The sequence below is a fragment of the Geotrypetes seraphini genome, chromosome 5 (assembly GCF_902459505.1).
Source record: "Geotrypetes seraphini chromosome 5, aGeoSer1.1, whole genome shotgun sequence".
Classification (NCBI taxonomy): domain Eukaryota; kingdom Metazoa; phylum Chordata; class Amphibia; order Gymnophiona; family Dermophiidae; genus Geotrypetes; species Geotrypetes seraphini.
In genome coordinates this window covers 116,218,795-116,236,655 of record NC_047088.1, presented here as the reverse complement: position 1 = coordinate 116,236,655, position 17,861 = coordinate 116,218,795, and the positions used below count along the sequence as shown (strand labels likewise).

Below are 17,861 nucleotides of genomic sequence, written 5' to 3'. Positions count from 1 at the left end.
TTAATGCACCAATATATTCATTGTAACCCATTCTGGGCTCTTTTGGGAGGATGGGCTAAAAAATCAAATAAATAAATAAATACCTCTTTGAAATTAAAAGGGTTAAACTACCCAATTAACCCTACTATCAAAATCCTTGGAGTCATCCTGGACCGATGCCCGACTTTCGAAGTCCATACTAATACTCAGGTTAAAAAATGCTTTTGTACCCTCTGGAAACTTCATACCATCAAACACTATTTCGACTTTCTCTCCTTTCGACTGCTGGTCCAATCACTAATCTTAAGCATCTTAGATTACTGCAACATTATATACCTGGGATCCTTTAAGAAAACCATCAAACGCTTGAGAATCGTACGGAATGCTGCCGTTCGCCTCATCTACGATCTCAAAAAAACAGATCATGTAAGCCCTTATTACAGAAAACTGCACTGGCTGCCGATGGAGGCAAGGATCATCTTCAAATTTGCTTGCCTCTGCTTCAAAACCTTAACAGGCTCTTCCCCAATCTATCTGTCGGAACATTTTGAATTTTCAGGCCCCACCCGCACATGTAATGCCTACCTTTTTGCCTTCCCGTCCTTAAAGGGCTGTATCTACATGAGATTCCTTGATAGATCTGTCATTCCAAGCAGGCAAATGGAATAAATGTCTAACCACCCTCATTTCAAATTCACCCTCCTACCAAACTTTCAGGAAATCAATTAAAACCTATCTCTTTGATAAATTTCTCTGACTCCCTCCCTGCCTTGTATCTCTGATATGCCTCTGGATATACCTGACTAATCCCGACTTGCTAAGCTAATCTGAATGTCTTGTATGTAACATCGCTGTCTGTGTACAGTCTCTTCTTCTGTAAACCGCTCTGAACTGTTGTGGTACTGCGGCATACAAAAATAAAGTTATTATTATTATTATTATTATTATAAATTACCACCCTCCCTCGCATACCTGTTCCCTGGTGGCCCAGTGTGTGTCCTGCGCTGAAATCCTCCTTTATAAAGGTAGTAGCCAGCGGCGCACCCAAGCCGGCATGCAGGAGCAAACTTTTTGTGCTACCGGCTAGTCCTGCACCGCTCCTTGATAGGCTGCCGTGAGAACCACGAATCCCGCGAGAACTTGCGGCAGCCTATCAAGGAGCAGTGCAGGGCCGGCTGGCAGCACAAAAAGCCTGGGTGTGCCTCTGGCTACTACATTTACAATGTTCAGGAGGATTTCAGCATGGGATACACACTGGACCACCAGGGAGAGAAGGAGGGAGGGTGGTAATTATTAGTGTCGGCCGGGGCAGCAGACGTGAGGGATCCCTCTTGTCCCGGCCTAAGGCAGGCCTGAAGGAAGTCCAGGAGTGTTTCGGCTGGTCACTGGGGGATGACCCGAATATAAACCGGGACCCCCATTATTGGGCCAATTTTGTGGCCCAGAAATCTCGGTTTATATTCGAGTATATACGGTAGTTAGAAGAAGAAATGAAAGTCTGGCAGGAGAAAATAGTGTTGATGGTTGAGGAGAGCAAGAATCAGGCGTCCATCTTGTCTGTAGCTCGGAAATGCCACCACCCCCACCCCCACCCCCAACTGAAATTGACTATAACCAAAAAAATCTTTCCTGCAGTTGTCTGGCCACTCCAAAAACTGCTCTATACCCATAACCTTACTAACCCCATGCAACTGCCCTATTACCTTGCAAACTGCTTCCACCCCACCAAAAAAACCTTGCTACTGCCCCATCAACCCCTCTGTACTACCACCCTATAAACTGCCTTGGAACTCTGCAAATTGTTCCATCCTCCCAAAATCTCCCCCTTACAACTACTCAACCACCCTGATAAATGTCCCATATCCAAAAAATACTTCCCTAATAACATCCATTCCCCAAACCTTCCACCACACAAATACCTAGCTCCACAATTGCCCTTTCAAAAATTTTCCAACAGCAAACACACACACACATACACAGAGGAGCTAGAAAGAATATCATAAGTCCTGCTCTGCCTGTTTTCCCTTCTTGTTTCCTAGATAGTCTGACTTTGTTTACTTATGAACCAGATACTTGATGGACTATGGAACTCATTTTCAAAGCACTTAGATACATAAAGTACCATAGAAATATATGGTACTTTGTGTGCCTAACTGCTTTGAAAGTGAGCATCTATGTTTCTTGGAGCTTTATGCCACAGAGTGGTGTCAAGTTGAACATGAGACAAAATTCTATTTTTTCTCCAGATGTAGAACAAAACCCTTTTGCTATAAAGTTATTAATTGAGTCTAGTGAGGAAAAATATTTGAATTCTATTTTTTTAAAAGGCAGCAGAAGTCAAATCTTCATTTATAGTAATGGAAGAAGTTGGCTGTCTGAGAGGATCTAAGATGTTACATAGAAACATGATGGCAGATAAAGGCCAAATGGCCCATCTAGTCTGCTCATTCCATTTTGTATATTCTGTTTAAAACTGTTGCATATTTTATTTTTCTTTTACTTCTATGGAAATGCAAAGGTAAAGAGAAGATTGTATTTATTGAAGGGATTGGAGGAGCTGCCTACAGCAAAAGTTTAGAGAAACCAGGCCTCTTCTCCCTCGAACAGAGGAGATTGAGAGGGGACATGATCGAAACATTCAAGGTACTGAAGGGGATAGACTTAGTAGATAAGGACAGGTTGTTCACCCTCTCCAAGGTAGGGAGAACGAGAGGGCACCCTCTAAAGTTGAAAGGGGATAGATTCCGTACAAACGTAAGGAAGTTCTTCTTCACCCAGAGAGTGGTAGAAAACTGGAACGTTCTTCCGGAGTCTGTCATAGGGGAAAACACCCTCTAGGGATTCAAGACAAAGTTAGACAAGTTCCTGGTGAACCGGAATGTACTCAGGTAGGGCTAGTCTCAGTTAGGGTGCTGGGCCGCCACGTGAGTGGACTGCTGGGCACGATGGACCACTGGTCTGACCCAGCAGCAGCAATTCTTATGGTATTAGATATGAGGAGGGAGCAAATCAGATTCTTTATTTTAGATCTAAAGAAAACCAAGAGTGCGCTGTTATTTAGCTGACAGTAAATGGGTTAATTATTCCAAAAGTAAATTACCAATTGCCTGTGCACTAATTAATACATGTTCAAAGCCAGAGTATTTTTTCCCCCCAAGGTTTATTTTATTTTCCATTAACAGATAAACAAATAGTCAATACATTACTATAACATCACCATATGCAACCAATACTATAAACCCATCAGTATGCATTATATAACTATACCAACCCAAATAACCCCACCCAAACCCACCCTTCCCCATCAAGGAAAAACAATAAAGAAAACCCCCCAGAATAACCTCTAAGAACAGAAAAAGGCAAGAGAGAGGAAGAGAGCGAGCAAACTCCTCTATAAACAAAACATAACTCCTAAATTGTTCTTAATACCCTATCCCCTTTTATTTGCTTCCCATTACCACATTTCTACCCTCCTATACTCATTTTGCTCACTCATTTCCTTGACAACTCTCTCACATGGACTCACCACTTCTGAAATCTCCCCTCCTTATCGCTTACTCTACCCTTGTAACCCAGCATTTATTTCCTTTCTTTCTCTCTCCCTCCAACAAGTCTAACATCTCTCCTTTCTACCCTTCCACTCCCTCCTCCCAAGTCTGACATCTCTCCCCCTTTTGGCCCCCAGTCCATTTCCCCTCCACCTTTCCCTATGCATTTCTCCTCACCCTCCTCTGCTCTCCCTGAGTCGTCCATCTCTCCCTCCTCATTCTGACACCCTCCCCGAATCTCTTTCCCTTTCCTCATCTTGCCCTCTCCACCAAATCTATCTCTCCACATTTTGCCCCTTCCACATCCATTTTTCCCTTCCCCATCTCTCCCTCTCCCTGATCCCCTATGCCTTTCCCCGTCCATCTCTCCCTTTTTATCCCACAAATCCATCAGTCGTCAATCTCTCCCTCCTTATTCTGACCCCCTCCCCGAATCTCTTTTCCTTTCCTCATCTTGCCCTTTCCAACAAATCTATCTCTCCCTCTCCACATTTTGCCCCTTCCACATCCATTTTCCCTTCCCCCATCTCTCCCTCTCCCTGATCCTCTATGCCTTTCCCCGTCCATCTCTCCCTTTTTCTCCCACAAATCCATATCTCATTGTCCTCCTTCTGCTCCCCTCTGCCACCTCTCCTTATCCTCCTCCTCCTACCCCCCCCCCCCGCCTTTCCCAAGTCCATCTCTCCCTGTCTCTCACAAATCTGACATCTTTCCCTCCCTCCCTTACTCCATTCCTCACATCTCTTCCTCCTTCTCTCATTTGAACTTTTATTTTGCATTTTTTTAATTTTTCCTTGCACTCTGCTTCCCAATCTATTTATATTTTATTGTGATCTAATACTATTTCTTTCCCCTCATCATTCTTGGAATTTTGCTATGACTTCTTTTTTCTTTTTCTTTATATTAAGAATTGTTTGTTCAGGTACATTAGCTAGATTGTGAGCCTTTGGGACAGATAGGAAAGTTTTAAGTTCCTGTATTTTATGGTAACTGCTTTAATCTGTAATATGCCTAAGGGGTATATCAAAAATTAATAAACAAACATTTGAGTCCATCTCTCCCTTCCCCCACTCCTTCCCCCAAGTCCTATATGCTGCCTCTCTACCTTCTACTCCTCCCTCAACTCTGAAATGTCTTGGGTGGGGCTTTATTTGTAGGGCACTCTGGTGGAAGAGGCACCTTGCTACCGGCCAGCGTGCCTGCTGGTCATCTCTTTGCTGCATCCCTTCACCAATATCTACTCCTTCCACCACCTTCCCCAACTGCTGCCGCTGTGTCTACCTCAAATTTCATGTAAAAACATAGTGCCACCCTGATGTCAACCCTGGCGTCTTCTCTGCACTGCGGCCTGCCCCAGCAGAAAAACAAAGTCATCAGAGAGGGCAGGGGAGAGAAGACACCGAGGCTGATGTCAGGGAGGCGCTGTGTTTTTATATGAAATCTGAGATAAACACGCAGTGGCGGAGGGGGAGGGGCCAGAAGGGTATTAGGAAGGAGATGGGGAAGGAATGCAGCAGAAAGAGACAACCAGCAGGTACGCTGGCTAGCAGCAAGATGCTGTTCCCATGCCTGCCTAGGTACACCACTGCAGCCTCAGAAGAGGTATTTCTAGTCAGCAATTTTTGACATCTGACATCTGTGTTTTGGTTGAACCTGTTTTCCATCTGTTTATGGGTGATATTTTCCTGGTTAGTGATATTGCTGAAAGAAAAAAGCTATGAGATCCTTACCGATGAGGCAACAGGGAGGATATGAGATCTTTTCCATTAGGATTTTAAGATTAGCTCCCTCAGTGATTCAGCATGGGAAAAGGCATATAAAGAGAGTGTACATGATGATTCCCTTATGAGATTCATAAGACAAAGCTGATAGACTATTGATTAAGGCAACATGATTTATGCTGGGATTTCATCTTCTAGTTTAAAACGTCTACAAGGCATGAAGATGTAATCATGTGACACCTCTATTTGTTTATATTCATTGGCTCTCAATACAATACAGGATCAAGTTCATGTTATCAGTACTTGCTCACAGAGCATACTTTATTATAAGCCATCTCATCTTATCGTGTATCATTCTGTCTCATATACCTGGAAAAATGCTGATTTTAGGCTGGTGATACCCAGTGCTTCATGTTTTTCTGGGAGTCTATCCATGAAAGGATAATTTGTTTGGTTGATGCCTTCACTTTGGAATAAGCTTCTGATATCTATTCATTCAGAAATGTCTAGAAATAAATGTAAAACCTTACTAAAGACAAATTGTCTGAAGAATATGACACAAAATCTGGAGGACTGGGGAGTATTACTGAAGTCTGCCTGCAGCTGGATTTTTATTTGTGATTGTGTGATCTAGATCAGTGTTCTTCAACCACCGGTCCATGGACCAGTGCCTGTCCACAGAAATTTTCTGTCAGTCCACAGGACCGGTACATGCATCAGGCCCAAGACAGTGCTCTTCAGCTGCCAGTCCATGGTACGATCGATGCAGCATTGTCTTCGGGCTGGCTCCCTCTTCCCCAGTGCTGCAGTGCACAAAGCGTAGGCAAAGGCTCCTATGTGTATCCTGCGCCTGAACAGGAAACCTTCTCTCTGACGTCGCAACGTCAGAGGGAAGGCTTCTAGATGAGGCGCAGGATGCTGCCCATGGCTTTGTGCACTGCAGCACTGAGGAAGAGGGAGCCGGCCCGAAGATAACACCAGGGGGCAGGCCAGAAGGCAAGGCACAGCATGGAAGTAGGGAGATAATGGTAGGGGGAATTATTTTATTTTTTAATTTATGTAATGTAATGTAATGTAATTTATTTCTTATATACCGCTACATCCGTTAGGTTCTAAGCGGTTTGAAGAAAATATACATTAAGATTATAAATGAGAAGTAAGAAGGTACTTAAAAAAATTCCCTTACTGTCCCGAAGGCTCACAATCTAACTAAAGTACCTGGAAATTAATAAAGAAGAGAAAATAAAGATGGTTGAAAAAAGAAAAATTCTATGTGAACTTATAGGATGGAAATTAAACTGACAGTGAAGAAATTTAGTGATTGATTTACATTTGCTGCCTGTTCAGGAAGAAATGCGTTTGTTTCTTTTCCTCTGGGGTTGTACTGCCTGCAGAGTCTTGCATCTTAGGGATTGTTTGTATATATTAGTACTTTTAGTTTTTGGTCCCGTATTTGCATGGGGTTATCTGTGTTCTGGTAGGAATAAATATTGAGAAGCATACAGTGTGCTTTGTGTAGTTAAATTTTGTGGTTAATCATTATGTGTTGTTAATACAATTATATTGTGTGTGTATATATGAAAAATGAATGGAAAAACTTGTGTTACAATTAGTACTATTATGGGAGTGGGGGCGGAGATTGGGTGGAGATGGGCGGGGTTTGGCCCATGACTTAGCCCAGTGTTCTTCAACTGCCGGTCCGCAGACTGGTGCCGGTCCACAAAATTATTTTATTTCCACCGGTCCATAGGTGTCAAAAGGTTGAACACTGATCTAGGTGACTGCTTATTTTATAGTGTATTGTGAACTGCTGTGATTTGCTTAAGCCTGATGATATAGCATCTAATATAATAAATTCCTTTAGCGCGCATGTGCACTCCCACTTGTGTGCTCCCGTTTTCCGTGAGCTGTAGGGACCCGCAGGTAGGAGTGCGTATGCGTGCAGCGGCGCGGAGCCTGTCAGACACGGCGGCTCTTGCAGTCTCAAGGATGTGAACTGGCCAGGGCGACATCAGCGGGGGCCGGAACAGACTTTAATTGCTGCCTTCCAGGCTTCTCCTCCTGCTCTAGCTGGGCCCGCGTAAAAAAAACCCCCAAAACCCAGAGCTCGCTTCGGGTCCGGCAAGGGCTGCGGGTCCTGAAACCTTCCGATTCAAGCAGCGTCTGCAGCACTCTACACAAGCAGCAGTGTGTAGAGTGCTGCAGATGCTGCTGGAATCGGAAGGGAAGGGGGGGCGGTAAGGGACTAAAGGATCCGGCCAGACCACGGGAAGGGAAAGGGGGGTAGGGGAAATGCTGCTGCTGCACAGGGAAGTGGTGTGAGGGAGGAAAATGGAGGGGGAGGGAATCCTGCTGTTGCTGCTGCACAGGGTAGTGGTGGGAGAGAAATGCTACTGCATAGGAGGCAGGGAGAGAGACAGATAGAAAGAAAAGAAGAAAGACACGGGCAGGGAGAGACACAGAAAGACAGACAGACAAAGGGGGCCAGGGAGAGAGACAGACAACGGGAGGGAGAGAGAGACAGAAATAAAGACGCAGACATATATTCTAGCACCCGTTAATGTAACGGGCTAAAATACTAGTATTTTAATAAACCACATACCATAGAAACCTGTCCTGGAAACACAATTAATCAATTTGGTTTTCAGGGTATCCATAATGAATATGTATGGTAAATTGAAATCCAATATGTGTAGATCTCTCTTTTATGAATCCATTGTGGATATCCTGAAAACCAGATTGGCTAGTTGTGCCTATAGAACAAAGTTATGAATCATTGCTTAACATGATGTGTAAAGGTAAGTTGTAAAACCATGCTATCATGGTCCGAATTGAAACCCTCCTGCTTTATTTTTTTTTCCTGATGTCCTTTTTTTTTTTTTGGAGGATTCTCAGTTTGTTGCTCCAGTTATGCTGAAGCCAGAAAGAAACAAATCATCATCAGTACATCACCATCATCATTACATGCCTCCAAGTGGTGTGCCACCAGCTTCTAACCCTCTACCTTCACTTACTGGTTACTCCATGTGGCCTCCAGCAATGCCTTCAAACATTATGGGACAAGGACTCCCTCACACAGTACATCACATCACTGGGCCTACCACCATGATGCCTACACAACACACGTGAGTATGCAAATTGCTTCCTAGCTCTACAAGAGCAACCTACAGTACCCCTTGGTATTTATTTATTTATTTTATTTCTGTATTCCATTGCCAAGATCCCATCCTGACAACTTTGCCAATGAATTTCAGTCCTTCTCTAACAGCAGATCTTCCAATGTATTTCACACATGCTGTAACATCTATTCTATTATATAGAACCAGATAAAGGAGGAGAAATTAGAAGAAGAAACAAGGATTTATGACTTCAGTTAAAGAAAAGTAGAGTAGTGGAGGGAAGGAGGTTGAAGGCAAAGGAGCTGGTCAGTGAAAAAGAAGTTGGGAAAACCTTCCTGTATCTTTTGAATGAGAGGATTGATTTTCAAAACCTTGATAAGTGGCCAGCTAAGTTAAAATATTTTAGCCACAAGAGATTCAAATGAAAATAAATTTAAATTCTGTTGACTAAAATTATTATCTAACACTCACTCACAAAGCTCAGCACAAAGTAATCACCAAGGATTATGTGATACAAAGTAACAAAAAAGAAACCCGTACAAGTTTTGCTCAGCTCCCGCAAAGATAAGTTCTTTTCAATTTTTGACAAGCATTTTTTCAATAGCTGATGTTTTGCTATGATACAATTGTTCAATTCAAAGTCTTCTTTTGGATCTTATCTACAGCAAATCCACTTAAACTACTGTGGGTCACTTATTCATACAGTCCTATATTTTATTTATTTGTATGGACCTTCTGACTGCAACTGGGCACCACACCACCTCAGTTGCTATATTCTTCGTCAGTCCAATCTTTATTAATCTTTATTCATTATTTTTAACTTTTTCTTTATATGTATAAAATCTTCATTTCTTTTTAGTCATCATATTTATATTAATCTTATTAGAATGAGGAACCTCACATAGCTTAATAGTGATCAGTTCATCTTTACACCTCTCTCGACATGCATGTTTCAATATAGAAACTTTACTTCAGGGTCGAGGAAACTAAAAAAGCAAGCAAACATTAGGCTGTAATATTAACTTTAAGATCCTTAGAGCATCCTAACAACAGTGCCTCAACTCAATTTAATATCAAACAAAATGAGAAGATAAAGCAAACCGGCATAAACGCCAGTGCTTACCGTTTCTGGGAGCAATTCAGTCTAATTCCTTAGCCGCGAGTTGAACAAGTGTCATTAAATGCAGCTGGCCTGACGCACATCGCCGCGCGTGTGATGTCAATAAGCGCGTCATGCGGGGCTCAGCTTCAAAAGAAAAGAAGTCACATTTTTTACTTCAAAAAAGATACAAGTCATTCAAACAGTGCTGTGATTGAAAAAAGGAGAGAAGTCTACTGCTGGGGCTGCTGCTCTAAGTCTGGTCTCTCAAAAAAACGTTTTTTCTGAGCACTACTGAAGATGACACATTGTTTATAATTGTTTGAAAATCAAGGACTAAAATTATATGTCAGAATGTGTCTGCCATTTTGTCACTCAAGGTTGGGCATCTATATTTAGCTGACTAGTGCTAAAAATAAACTCAATAACCTTTTTAGGGTCACCCACTTTATCTGCAGCTAAATCTAATCGTCTAATATTACTATAGGTAACTAACCCTCTCCCCCCACCCCCTTTTACTAAGCTGTAGTAGAGTTTTGTATCATGGGCCAGAGTGCTACATGCTCTGACGCTCATAGAATTCCTATGAGAATCGGAGCACATAGTGCTCTGGGCTATGGTAGATACTAGAGAATGACAAGGGGAAAAAAATTGTCCCGTCCCCGTGACCATCATCCCTGTCACCGCGACCACTGTCCCTGCAACATCCATACAAGCCTCAGTACTGCAATATTTAGCTTATTCCTTCCTTATAAATCAAAATTCTGACTGCTGAACTAGAGAAAGAGATGTTCAGCTGGCAGGGCTTTGTTTATAAATTTATATAAACGCAACTAATATACTACTTTATCCCAAAGCAAAAAAAAAAAATAAATAAATAAATATAAATATACATTTTTTTTTTCTACCTTTTGTTGTCTGGTTTCTGCTTTCCTCATCTTCTCATTCAATTCCTTCCATCCACTGTCTGCCTTCTCTCTGTGTATTCCATTTGCTCTGTTACTGTGCCTTTCCGTTCCATCTCTCCCTCTGTCCGTCAACCCCCTAGTCTGGCATCCCTGTCTTATTCCCTTCCAGCGTCTTCTCCTTACTCTCTGTTCTCCATTTCCCTTCAGCGTCTTCTCCCCACTCTCTGTTCCCCATTTCCTGTCAGCGTCTGTTCCTCTCCACCTCGCTTCAGCGTCTGTTATTTTCCTTTCCACCATCACCCTTTCCTCTCGCCACCCCCCTTCAGCATCTGTTCCTTTCCACCACCCTTCAGTACCCCTCACGCGGTCCAAGCATCTCCCTCCCCCTTATCTTCTGGCGCATTTTACTTTAGTGTTCAAGCCGCTGGAGCCTGCCTGAAGTCGCATGCGTATGCGGGCGGAAGCTTCTCTTCTGACGCAACTTCCGGTCGCGGGTAACAGCCACCGTGTCATTCTCTAGTAGAAACCTCTACTGTAGCTTAGTAAAAGGGGGGGAGGAGGGTAATTTTAGTGAGGGGCATAATTATCATTGTGTTATTTTACCATTACCTGTAACTTGTATAGTAGTGTTAGTGGTAAAATAACTATGCACTTAGGTTTTAGGTTTAGATGTTGTAAATGGGAACTCTCCACTCAGTAAGCTCTAACCACCCAACTCCATAGTTAAGTTGTTAAATCCTACTGAAACTCTATCCTTTTCAGCTTCATGGAATAGTTCAAGGAGCTTTGAACATTAGCCATACTCTCACTGGATCCTGGGTTTACTGTGCTACCTAGTGAAATTTCCCAAGGATAGGTCAAAAATCTTGAAAGATGTTATCACAAGTATCTAGATGGGAGATATTCAGAACAACATATAAGATTAAAGGGTTTAATATGCATATGTACAATATAAAAGTGTCCTAGATATTACATAAGAATGTATCAACAGAGTTCAGGACCTATTTTGATTCTTACATCAATAGCACTTGGAGTATGTTTATTGTTTCAGATTTATTTTGTTATATTTGGAGAGGTTAGAGGGAAAGATAGGTTGAGGACTGTGATCAGTTACTCTCTCTTTCACTGGAAATTGGATAAGAAATAAGTTTAATTTGAAGCAGGACAGAGGAATTTCTGTTTAATGTCTATCCTCACTATGGTCAAAGATTAGAACAAGTTACTTATGGAATTAGTAAAATTTCCCTCAATAGAGATTTTTAAAAACAGGTAAACATTTTTCTATAATTGTATAAGCACATTGAATCCTACCCCAGGCAAGGGAGATAGCCAGAATGACTCCTTAAATGCCTCCAGTTCTGTTTTTGCTGTAGTTCTTTGATTCTAATTTAGTTTTTACATTTAACTACTTTATTTTTCTCAAGTATAGCAGTGGATGGAATCCATCTCAGAATGCCCACTGGACTATAAACTAGCAAAGCACCAAGAATGAAGTAAGGAACAGACCTTTCAATTATGGTAATTACCCTAAATATTCTTTCCCACATTTATTCTTAGTATCCTCTCATATATTTGTATACATTCATTAAAAAAATTCCTGTCTGCAAGAATAGAATATGCTTCATCAAGATGAGCTTTCAAGCCTCCCCTTACCAGAGTACTGTCTGCTATTACTTCTTATAAAATGATTGTTCCTTGGACTTTGCACCTGGGAAGCTCAATCCCTCCTGCTGGACCCCTCCGATGATCGCCGGTAGGAGAGTGCCCAACCCCTCTTGCCAGACTCCCCCACCTCCCTCTGATGATCGCTGGCAAGAGAGTGCTCAACCCCTCTTGCCAGACCCCTTCCCCTGATGATCGGCAGAAGGGTGCTCAACCCCTCCTGCCAGACTCCTCCCACCCCCTCCGATGATCGCCGACAGGAGGGTGCCCAACCCCTCCTGCCGGCCCCCCGATGATCACCAGCAGGAGGGTGCCTAACCCCTCCTGCCGGCCCCCTCCCAATGTTCGCCAGCAGGGGGGTGCTCAGCCCATCTTGCCAGCCCCCTTCCCCTGATGATCGCCAGCAGAAGGGTGCTCAACCCCTCCTGCCGGACTCCTCCACCCCCTCCGATGATCTCCAGCAGGAGGGTGTCCAACCCCTCCTGCCAGACCCCACAATGAGCCCCCCAACCCAGATCCACCCAATGGAAACCCCCAACCCCACTCCCCCTGGGTATACCTTGAAAGGTGGCCTGCCTCCATTCAAATGAAGTGGGCCCGCCCCTCTCCAGCCCAACCCACACCATCCTGATTGGCCCAGGCGCCTAAGGCCCCTCCTATGTCCTACAGCTGCCTACAATCAGATCACAGTTTACAAAATCCGGGCCAAAATGTCCATTCCTCCAAAGCATTTGATAGTAATCCAAGGTGTGGATAACAAAGGAAGTGAAGAAGGCGATAAGCGACAAGAAATCATCATTCAGAAAATGGAAAAAGGACCAAACTGAGGAAAACCGGAAGGAACACAAAAAACACCAGAAAGCGTGCCACCGAGTGGTTAGGGAAGCAAAAAGAGAATACGAAGAGAAGCTGGCTGGGGAGGCGAGAAACTTCAAACCGTTCTTTAGGTACGTGAAGGGGAGGCAACCGGCAAGGGAGGAAGTGGGACCGTTGGATGATGGAACCAGAAAGGGAGTGGTAAGAGAGGAAAAAGAGGTAGCAGACAGGTTAAACAAGTTTTTCTCGTCGGTCTTCACGAGCGAGGACACATCCAATGTACCAGAACCTGAGGAGATTATAAGTGGGGATCTAGATGAAAAGCTGGAGCGAATAGAAGTAAGCCATGAGGACGTCCTACGACAGATAGATAGATTAAAAAGCGACAAATCACCGGGCCCGGATGGAATCCACCCAAGGGTACTAAAAGAACTGAGAAAGGAAATAGCGGAAACACTCCAACAAATATGTAATCTATCATTGAAAACTGGGGAGATCCCGGAGGACTGGAAAATAGCAAATGTCACGCCTATCTTTAAGAAAAGATCAAGAGGAGACCCGGGAAACTACAGGCCGGTGAGCTTGACTTCGGTTCCGGGTAAGATGATGGAAGCACTTATTAAGGACAGCATCTGCGAGCACATGGAAAAAAATGGGCAGATGAGGGAGAGCCAACATGGCTTCTGCAAGGGAAGGTCTTGCCTCACAAACTTACTACATTTCTTTGAGGGAATAAACAGCCAGATAGACAAAGGGGAACCCATAGACATAATTTACCTCGACTTCCAAAAAGCTTTCGACAAGGTACCCCACGAACGGCTGCTTAAGAAGCTGTGGAACCACGGAGTGGAGGGGGATGTATACCGATGGATTAAACACTGGTTGGCGGGCAGAAAACAGAGGGTTGGAGTGAAGGGCAAATACTCAGACTGGCAACGGGTCACGAGCGGAGTTCCGCAGGGGTCGGTGTTGGGACCGCTTCTGTTCAATATATTTATAGACGATCTGGAGACAGGGACGAAATGTGAGGTTATCATATTTGCAGATGACACCAAACTCTGCAGCAGGGTTAGAACCACGGAAGACTGTGAAAACCTGCAAAGGGACCTAACGAAGCTGGAAGAGTGGGCCAAAAAGTGGCAGATGCGTTTTAATATAGAGAAATGCAAGGTCATGCATGTTGGGAAAAAGAACCCGATGTTCAGCTATACAATGGGGGGAACATTGCTAGATGTAAGTACCCTTGAAAGAGACCTGGGTGTGCTGGTGGATACAACAATGAAAGCATCAGCACAATGCGCGACAGCCTCAAAGAAAGCAAACAGAATGCTGGGTATCATCAAGAAGGGTATCACGACCAGGACAAAGGAAGTCATCATGCCACTGTACCGTGCAATGGTGCGCCCGCATCTGGAGTACTGTGTCCAGTATTGGACGCCATACCTCAAGAAGGACATTGCATTGCTTGAGGGGGTCCAGAGAAGAGCGACGAAAATGGTAAGAGGTATGGAAAACCTTTCGTATGCCGACAGGCTAGAACAGCTGGGGCTGTTCTCCCTGGAAAAGAGGAGACTTAGAGGAGACATGATACAAACTTTCAAGATCCTGAAAGGCATAGATAAGGTAGACAGGGACAGATTCTTCAGACTGTGGGGAACAACAAGTACAAGGGGGCACTCGGAGAAACTGAAAGGGGATAGGTTTAGAACCAATGCCAGGAAGTTCTTCTTCACCCAGAGAGTGGTGGACACATGGAACGCACTCCCGGAGGTTGTGGTGGGGCAGAAGACACTACAGGGATTCAAAGAAGGTTTGGATAAATTCCTGAAGGAAAAGGGGATTGAGGGATACAGATAGAAGTAAGGATAGGTTTTTTAGGGCAGGGAACACTTGACAGGTCATGGACCTGATGGGCCGCCGCGGGTGCGGACCGCTGGGTGCGATGGACCTCTGGTCTGATCCCGGTGGAGGCAACTTCTTATGTTCTTATGTTCTTTTGTTCTTAATTAAATTCTTTTAATGGGAATTGTCATGCTTCCCTTCTTCACTCACTAGATATCTCACTAACACCCCCCCTTTTACAAAGTCACGCTAGCCTTTTTAGCGCCGGCTGCCATGGTAACAGCTCTAACGCTCGGAACTGTTACCATGATGGCCGGTGCTAAAAACGCTAGGAGGGGGTAAATACTGAAAACCTGCAAAACAATACCAAAGCTCAAAAGATGATAAATCCTACAAAACTGCACTGTCAAAATACAACAAATTAAAGTGAATCATGGCTTTACCTCTATCAATCCACATAGGAGAAGTAAGCATCCCTCCGTCCGGCCTATGAGAAATAGGTATGGGAGGGGGTCCGGATTGGCTTGGGGGTGTTGGAGTGAGGCATATATTCAGAGGGAGTTTCAGCAGGAGGGAGTGGGCATCCCTTCTGCAGATGATCTTCCAGGGATGGGGTGCCAGCAGGAGGGAGTGTGAATCCCTCCTGCCAGAGATATTTGGGGGGGGGAACATGCCGGCAGGAGGGACTGGGCATCTCTCCTGCCAGCCAACTTCACAGCTGGGGGGTTTCCTGCTGCGGTTGCTCAGCTGATTGCGGCAGGGAGATTCCCCTGTCATGATCAACTTAGTGGCAATGCAATTCTTTAATCGGTGCCTGTGACATGGATGCCAGATAGAAAATCAGGGTGGTTAGGTGCAGTTAGGTGTCTGTCCACCAGGACAGATGTGATTCTATATAGCATGCTCTTATGTGATTCTCAAAAGCCGCTTAGGTGGTTGCTTTGACCGGGCATCCTATACAGAATCAGGCCCCTTGTGAATTACACTTCCCCCTCCATATTCATGAATTCCGTATCTATGGATTCGCTTATTTGCAGTTTTAAACCAAAAAATGTATTTTCATTTTTCAGGCTATTTTAAGCCCTGTAAGCCCCCCCCCCCTTTAAGCCTTACCTGGTGGTCTAGTGGATTTTCGGGGCAGGAGCAATCTTCCCACGGTCCTACCCCATGCAGATCGCTCACAGGAAATGACTCAAGAGACTATGGGAGCTCAAGGCAGCCATTTCCTGTGAGTGATCTGCACAGGGCAGGAGCATGGGAAGATTGCTCCTGCCTGAAAATCCGCTAGATCACCAGGTAAGGCTTAAGGGGGAGCTTTCAGAGCTTAAAATAGCCGGGGGAAGCGGGAGTTAGGGGCAGAACCAGCCTGAATATTATGTGCAGTTTTTTTAATATTCACGGGCCGGCTCTGCCCCTAACCCCCGCGAATACGGAATGGGAAGTGTACTGCAGATAAGTTTATTTAAAAAAAAAAAAAAATTTATGCTTAAGGATTGAAGTAGATAATTGAAAACAGATCGCACTTGTAATATCTAAAAATTTCCCTGCTGGTCACTGTTTGCTGTTTGCTATTGGAGTTAACAACAGACATATCATAGATAAGTGCGATGATTGAAAATGGGTGCTATTTCACTATTTGTTGAAAACTGAGCAGGGAGAGCTACATAGTAGCCATTTTCTGAGCACTATCCCAATGGTTAACTGCGGAGATCTCGCACCTCATTAAGGAGAAGAAAAAAGTGTTTCTCTCCTACAAGCGCATGGAGAAAAGAGAGGCAAAGGTAGAATATAGGATCAGGTCTACAGCGGTCAAAATGGCAGTTAGGGAGGCAAAACTTTGAGTGGAAGAAATTCTGGCAAAAAACATTAAAAAGGGGGACAAATCCTTCTTCAGGTATATTAGTGACAGAAAAAGGAACACAGGCGGGATAGTACGCCTTAGAAGACCGGACGGAAGTTACGTGAAAGCAGATTCCGATAAAGCTGAACTACTGAATTAATACTTCTGCTCAGTCTTTACCTGTGAGGCACCGGGACACGGTCCGCAGTTGAAGGCAACACAAAGCATAGAAGACCCGTTTCAGAATTTTGAGTTCACACCAGGTGAAGTTTACAGTGAACTGGCAAGACTCAAGGTGAACAAAGCCATGGGACCAGACAATTTGCACCCAAGAGGGCTCAGAGAATTGAGCGATATCCTGGCAAAACCGTTGGCTGAGCTATTCAATCTCTCCCTAAGTAAGGGGAAAGTTCCCCTGGACTGGAAATTAGCTAATGTCGTTTCTCTGCATACAAAGGGTTGCAGGGCAGAGGCTGCGAATTATAGACCGGTGAGTCTCACATCAATAGTGTGCAAACTCATGGAAACACTAATTAAAAGCAAATTGGACACAATCTTGAATGAAGGGAATCTTCGGGATCCCAGTCAGCATGGATTCACCAAGGGTAGGTCCTGCCAATCCAATCTCATCAGCTTCTTTGACTGGGTAACAAGAAAGTTGGACTTAGGAGAGTCTTTGGACGTCGTGTACCTGGACTTCAGTAAAGCTTTTGACAGTGTCCCACACTGCAGGCTGCTAAGCAAGATGGAATCGATGGGGTTAGGAGAGACACTAACTGCATGGGTCAATGATTGGCTGAGTGGCAGACTTCAGAGGGTGGTGGTTAATGGTACCCTCTCTAAAACATCGGAGGTGACCAGTGGAGTGCCGCAGGGCTCGGTCCTGGGTCCACTCCTTTTCAACATATTCATAGGGGATCTGACTCAAGGGCTTCAAGGTAAAATAACACTATTCGCCGATGACGCCAAACTATGTAATATAGTAAGTGAATGCAGTTTACAGAATTATATGGCGCAGGACCTGCTTACATTGGAAAGTTGGTCCTCAATCTGGCAGCTAGGCTTCAATGCTAAGAAATGTAAGGTCATGCACCTCGGAAGCGGAAATCCATGCAGGACATACTTCTTGAACGGAGAAACTTTAACTAGGACTTCAGCAGAACGAGATTTAGGAGTAATCATCAGTGCAGACATGAAAACTGCCAATCAAGTGGAGAAGGCTTCATCTAAGGCAAGGCAGATATTGGGTTATATCAATAGAAGTTTCGTCAGCCGAAAGCCTGAAGTCATAATGCCGTTGTACAGGGCCATGGTGAGACCTCATCTG

The 17,861-nt window shown here is 44.2% G+C and overlaps 1 protein-coding gene across 4 annotated transcripts in view; it reads left to right on the top strand.

The window, feature by feature from the left end:
* The window catches only part of C5H21orf58 (chromosome 5 C21orf58 homolog), a 328,538-nt gene that overhangs the window by 297,173 nt on the left and 13,504 nt on the right, over window positions 1–17,861 (top strand). For 3 of the 4 annotated variants that reach the window (XM_033947056.1, XM_033947055.1, XM_033947053.1), the window contains 2 exons: window positions 8,135–8,373; window positions 11,804–11,892. In XM_033947056.1, the coding sequence (XP_033802947.1) occupies window positions 8,135–8,373; window positions 11,804–11,849 (285 nt within the window). In that variant the 3' untranslated portion in view covers window positions 11,850–11,892. The remainder of the gene's footprint in view (window positions 1–8,134; window positions 8,374–11,803; window positions 11,893–17,861) is intronic. The other variant, XM_033947054.1, reaches the window with a different exon arrangement.